Source organism: Leptonotus elevatus, chromosome 12, assembly GCF_054856555.1.
Source record: "Leptonotus elevatus isolate MCC_2025b chromosome 12, RoL_Lele_1.0, whole genome shotgun sequence".
NCBI classification, from domain to species: domain Eukaryota; kingdom Metazoa; phylum Chordata; class Actinopteri; order Syngnathiformes; family Syngnathidae; genus Leptonotus; species Leptonotus elevatus.
The window spans coordinates 22,902,997-22,909,004 of record NC_141250.1 but is presented as its reverse complement, the minus strand read 5'-3'; the positions used below and the strand labels follow the sequence as shown (position 1 = coordinate 22,909,004).

Genomic DNA, 6,008 nt, shown 5'->3' with positions numbered 1-6,008 from the left:
TTCGTTTGGCGCTAGAGGGCGCTACACAAACACCGATCCAATGAAGAAGAAGCAGAACTTTTTTATTGCGCAACAAAAGATGCGTTAGCATGCTAACATGCTAACTGTGGCTCGCTGGCTGCAGTGCTGAGAAGTTGTTCAGGCGTTGAGGAACTTGGCGTGATGCTTGATATGATCGTTGATGAAGGAGTAGATGAAGAAGTAGCTGTGGTCGTAACCCTGCCAGAGAAGAATCCACAGTAAGTGATCACTGCCCCCTGCAGGCAGGGAGGAATAGCAGCCTTTTGAAAACCCATTTTTTTAACTCAAGCCACTTCTTGTTCCTGAAGAACATTCTTAAAACGTCTTCATATTTTAAGTTTGTGCATTTTGATCACTACTTTGTTTAATTTCATGTTAAGCAAAAATATTTACATTTGATTAAGAAAACTTTTTTTTCTTTCTCGTTACATGTGGGGTTTTTTCTCATTAAATAATTGGTTAATTGATTTGGTATTTTATGACATTAAAATGAATTAAACACAGCTATAATATATGACAACCTAATGTGAATGAATGAGTACAAATATTACCATAATATATATTACAAGTATTTATACTCTCATTAAATTGGGCTTTCTTGTAAGTAATAAACTTAGATGAATACTTTTATTCATTAAATAATTGGTAACTGCTGTATTCCTACAATTCATTTTACAGATATTCTTAATTGATTTAATGTCAATGAACAAAAAAGAATGACATTTATAAACGGAAAAATCCTTAAATTAGTTGATTTTTATAATTAGTATAATATTTTACTATTAGGATCCACTGTTACACATTGACACCAATTTAGTTTCTCATTAAATTACTATTGAATTAATGCTAACATTCCAGGATAATTATTTATTAATATACCTTGTGAGTATGAAGCAGTTGATCAAATAAATGGATATAGGAGAGAATTATTGTCAATTAATGAGACAATTGAATGTGTACATTTAGTATTGGTGTGTTGTCAAAATGAATTTAAAATAATGAGTTCATAATTGACGTCTGATTTGGATCCACTCCATTTTGCAGCAATGTGCGACTCGGCGGTCTGAATTTGACTGACGGGCTGCAGCCGGAAGACGACGGGGATCTTCTTGTCGGAGCAGACGGCGATCAAGTTGTCGGGCAGCAACTGGCCGGCCGGCAGGAACTGGTCGTCGCGGCCCTGGTCCAGCAGGATGTCCAGTTGCGGGCCCGAGTAGCCGGCGGCCAGGACCGTGGCGTCGTAGGCCTTGGGGGAGGTCGCCGCGAGGCTGCGTTAGTCTTGGCAGCAAATTGCGCAATTTGGATTCGCTCATTCACCGCCAAAGACGTTTCGGTTCCCTCGACTGGAAACTTTGGCCTCTTGGCTGCCGCTCGTGCAAGTCCGCAAAACGGTGCGAGTCGTCAAGTCAAACGTTGCCAGTGAATGAGCGAAACCAAAGCGAGCGCGGAAGGTTCGGCGCTCAGGAAAAGGTCACGGCGCTTTTACCTCCCAGGCGGCGCGGTCAGGACCGAGGTAGGCGGCGAACGCTTTCTGCCCCCACGGGCACTGCACGGGATTGCAGATGGGAGCAAACGCAGACACGGCCTGACCAGAACAAAATGGAGCCATTACAATTTCTTCAATACAGTCAATTTCCATTTTTGCCAATGTCGATGAATTATGGAATATCAATTCTTCTTCAATATCAAGGACGTGATAAAAATAGATGAAATATGAAATTCCAAATGTTATATATACTATTTCCTGCAGCCCCTCCCCACCAAAACAGATTCGAGTGTTGAGGTCAACCCAAGAATTTGTCAAACGTGGGACAGCAGCTGCGTGAAAAAGGAAAGCGCTGGAAAAGTCCCGCCTCTAAAGGCGGGGATTGGATATTATCGGCCAATCAAAGGGTCCACGTGGATTATTTGGAACCCTTGACAAGCAAACGCTTGTTGGTGTAAAGCCACGTTTGTGGCGCCCACCTTGTACTTCCCGGGGTTCTTGAGGGCGCAGATGAGCGCCCCGTGGCCGCCCATGGAGTGGCCGCTGATGGACATCCGCTCGGGGTCGGCGGGGAAGTTGCTGTTGATCACTTTGGGCAGCTGAGGGCGGCACCAAAAAAAAACGAAAACATCCCAGCGTCAGTGTTTGTTTTGAGGACGGCGTTGTCGTGTTGTACCTCCTGCGTGACGTAAGAGTACATGCGGTAGTTGCTCTTCCACGGATCCTGGGTGGCGTCCACGTAGAAACCGGCGCCGGTGCCCAAGTCCCAGCTGTCGTCCTCGCCCTCGACGCCGCAGCCGCCTGCGAACGACACGTGGCCAAACGTCACACACGTGCACGCGTGCGTGCGCGCGCGCGCGGACGTGCACGTGAGCCTACGTGGGCTGGTGTCGGGCGCGACGACGATGATGCCGTCCTCCGCCGCGGCCAGCTGACTTCCCGCCTTGGTGATGAAGTTCTGCTCGCTGCACGTCAGGCCTGCCACACAACGCAGGACCCGGAAAAAAACAAACAAACAACTAAACCAGCTGTCCTGACATTCGCCTGTCACAATTTCATCGCAAATTTCATTTATCTGGCCGATAAAATAACATTGCTCATTTGGGGGGGGGAATAAAGCAAGCAACATTCTTTCAAACTTGACTAAGTGCAATTTCTGCAGAAATGGCGGGAATGTTGAAAGCGGAATGCTAAAGACGAAAATTGAAAAAAAAATTATGTGAAAACTGAAAATGACATGAATTTATTGTAGTTGAAAGATAAATGAATAAAAAGAACACTTGAACCCGGAAGTGAGACGTCGAAAAAGTTCAATGTCAGTCCCATTGAAAATGAAAAGTTGACATTGAACATTCAATTGTGCCAATAATGTCAGTAATGTGGGCTCAGACGATGAATACCCCGGAAGACGTGAATTTGGGCCAAATTTGAACGATGAAAATCCAAAGTATTATGAGGGAGCATAAAAGTCACAATAACCTAATGAGTTTTTTCCCTCCAACATTTTGAGCTGGTTTTAGATTTGACATTTAATTCAAGTACACAACTCTTTTTAAAGTGCTCTATAAATAAAGTTGAGCTAAAGATAGAAAAATATTGATGATAGCAATTAAAATGTATTGCACAAAGAAAGTGAAACAAAACAATAACCAAAGTTGAACTGTACTTGTAAAGTCCTTTTTATACCACTAGAGGGAGCCCAACACATTGCACGTCAGTTGACCAAATAGGGAATTTTTGGGGACAAGCGAACGCCTAAAAGTTTCAACTGGCTAACCCAAACAAAAGCCAAAAACCTGAGAGCCAGTACAGGACGGGACACTTGTGCGTCTCCGCTTTGGGCGGCAGGAAGACGGCAAACTTCATTTTGCACTTCAGCTCCACGCTGCAGAAACAACAACAACAACAACAACATGAAGAAGAAGACAAAAACCAAGACGGAGACCACCAAGAGGGCCGTGTCAGCTACGAGCGAAAGTTAGCGACAAGACGCTTCACCTGTCATGTTCAAAGACCTTCTGGAAACCTCCCGCACACTTGTTGGATGACACCTGAGTGAGCGCCATCTGATGGTGAAGAAGAGCACGACATTAATAATAGCTTTGGTGACATTTTCTCACACACCCCAAAAAAAATATATTTAAAAACAATTATAAAATATATATATATGTGTGTGTTAACCTAATACAAATATTGTCTTTTTAGCTCATTGATAGAGTAATTTCATAGTCATTCATAAAGTTATTTGACATTAACATTAAAAAGATGTAATGTTGTGTAAAAAGGAGTGTGAAACATTGATTTGCGTTGGTGATTTTTCTGCCACTAAGTGTCATTAGCGTTTCATGTTGGACATCGGTGACAGCAATAGTGCTTTTTTTTTTCTTTTTTACATTGCTGCTTCATTTTTGAACCTGTGCACTTGTGCATATTTTTTAACTTGACCCCAGTCCCCACTAATATATGCATTGGTATTATTAGGAATTATTATTGCTATAATTACCTATAGAGTTAATTTGGATGTTGGACTTGATATAACAATGTTGTGAGCGTGTGACCTTAACCTTGGACTACACACCTTTAAATGCGTTGGCAGGTGCAAAGCTGGGACGAGCAATGTCGGCCCGCGAGTCGCATAAACAACATTTATTTATGAACATTTTGTAACAATTTAGCAAGTGGAGCGGCCGATCAAAAATAGCGGTTGATTGTCTTGCAAAGCGATACATTCAAGCAATCTGTAGCGCAAATAGAAAAGCCGCAGCACCGCCGAATTGCCGAGAATCGTTTGCAGAAGGCGACCAGCGTCGAGTTTCGCCGAGCAACGAGTGAGATTGGTTGAGAAGCAGCAAAACTACGAAAAAGGGCGAGTTTTCAGAGCGAGTGTCGCGCGGACTGGACCGGGCGCTACTTCGGTGGGCGCTGCATCTAAAAAGTTAGCTTCTTGTGTGAATAAACGCCTCGCTGCTCGGGCATGACGTTAAACGTTCGACTTTCAGCCGCCTGGAACGTACCTTGATAAAATGTCGTATTTTTGTTGTCAGCGTGTGGCTTGGAAATGTCCGCTTTTAGCTTCGACACATGCAGCCAAGAGTCCACAAGTCAGGTTGCGTGCTTCTGGATGACGTCGTGACGTCACACGTCAGCCCCGCCCCATATACGTCGCAGCTGAGAAAATGTTGTCCGGCCAGCAGATGGCAGTAGAGCTCAAGTACAGTAGTTTTATTTTGATGGACTAAATACACTCGAAACTTAACCCAATTGTAGAAGTTGGGTGAACGACTGGTTAGCACTTCCGCCTCACAGTGTCCACTCTCAATTTGACAACTTAGCACAACAGACAAACAAATCCTTTCCCACTTGAAGTTGCCTTCAAAATGATTATTGAAGATGTGTTTGGAGACAGTTAACTCTGGATTTTTTTCATATGTGTATTATTATTATTATTATTACCATTATTAGTATTATTATTTGTGAGTTCGATAAATGCCTGGGACACGAAAGAGCCACGACGGCGCATCCAGGCTCAGCCACACGAGGGCGCCACCAAAGCAAAATAAACTTTCTCAGGGGCCTTGAGTTAAGCACCCTGGGGTGGGAGGTCATTCCGTCCATCACTCTCACACGCACACACACACACACACACGCGCGCACACTCTGTTGCATTTGAAAGTTTAAAAGTTGAAGAAAAATGGGGATGGACGTTGGTTTGGGTTTTTAACCAGGATTAGGGTTTTAAATGAGTGTGATTAACATAATTAAGGTTGTTGTTTTTTTCTTTGTGAGTGTTTGTTAGAGTTTCAAGATCGCGTATTAAACTGGGGTTGGGTTTCAAATTAGGACTTGGAGCCCTTGTTTCAACTCAAGGTGGTCAACACAGCGAAAGTTTCAAACGAGACTTGAAAACCCTCATTTGTAAGACGAACTTGAAACCCGACCTTGGCTTGTCTTTCAAAGCGGGCGACCTTGGCGAGCGGGTGGTCTCTGGTGCGTTGGCCAACGACAGGGATCGGGCGTCCAATCACAATGGCCGCCATGTCGAGTGACAGCGGCGGTTGCCGTGGCAACTGCTGCCACACTGCGCTGCCAACAGGTGGATGCGCACGCGCGCACACACACGTGCGTGAGCACACTGAATTCATGCAATGTTTCACACACAAGATGATGTATGGAGATTTTAAAACACGCTCACACACACGCAGGATTGTTGGCACGCGTACGCGCGCACACACTCACGTGCGCGTGCGCGTACGCGTGCACGTGCGTGCGAACTGGCCGGGCATGAAGTGTTTGAGCCTTTCATTAAATTGGACTTTAGTGTTCTGAGCGGCACGCAAACGCTCCAGTTGTTCTGATGTCGATTAAGAAAGTTCCCATCGGGTCAAATGTGACGTCATCACGCGGGACACTTTTTTTGTTCACTTGAAGCCTCAGCCCGGGTTTGAAAGGCGACTCGGAAAGCGTAACTTGTCTGCGGTCGGGTCGGCGCTGAAAATGAGAA

General features: G+C 44.6%; 1 protein-coding gene across 1 annotated transcript; it reads right to left on the bottom strand.

Moving 5' to 3' along the window:
• Positions 1–41: 41 nt before the first annotated feature.
• On the bottom strand, positions 42–4,659 carry esd (esterase D/formylglutathione hydrolase). Its single transcript, XM_086090390.1, has 9 exons — positions 4,522–4,659; positions 3,506–3,573; positions 3,304–3,392; positions 2,387–2,485; positions 2,184–2,308; positions 1,987–2,106; positions 1,508–1,606; positions 1,100–1,267; positions 42–219 (listed from the first exon to the last, which is right to left on the bottom strand). The coding sequence occupies exons 2-9, from the start codon at positions 3,571–3,573 to the stop codon at positions 139–141; spliced, it is 849 nt and encodes a 282-aa protein (XP_085946516.1). The 5' UTR covers positions 4,522–4,659; the 3' UTR covers positions 42–138.
• Between the last annotated feature and the right edge of the window lie 1,349 nt (positions 4,660–6,008).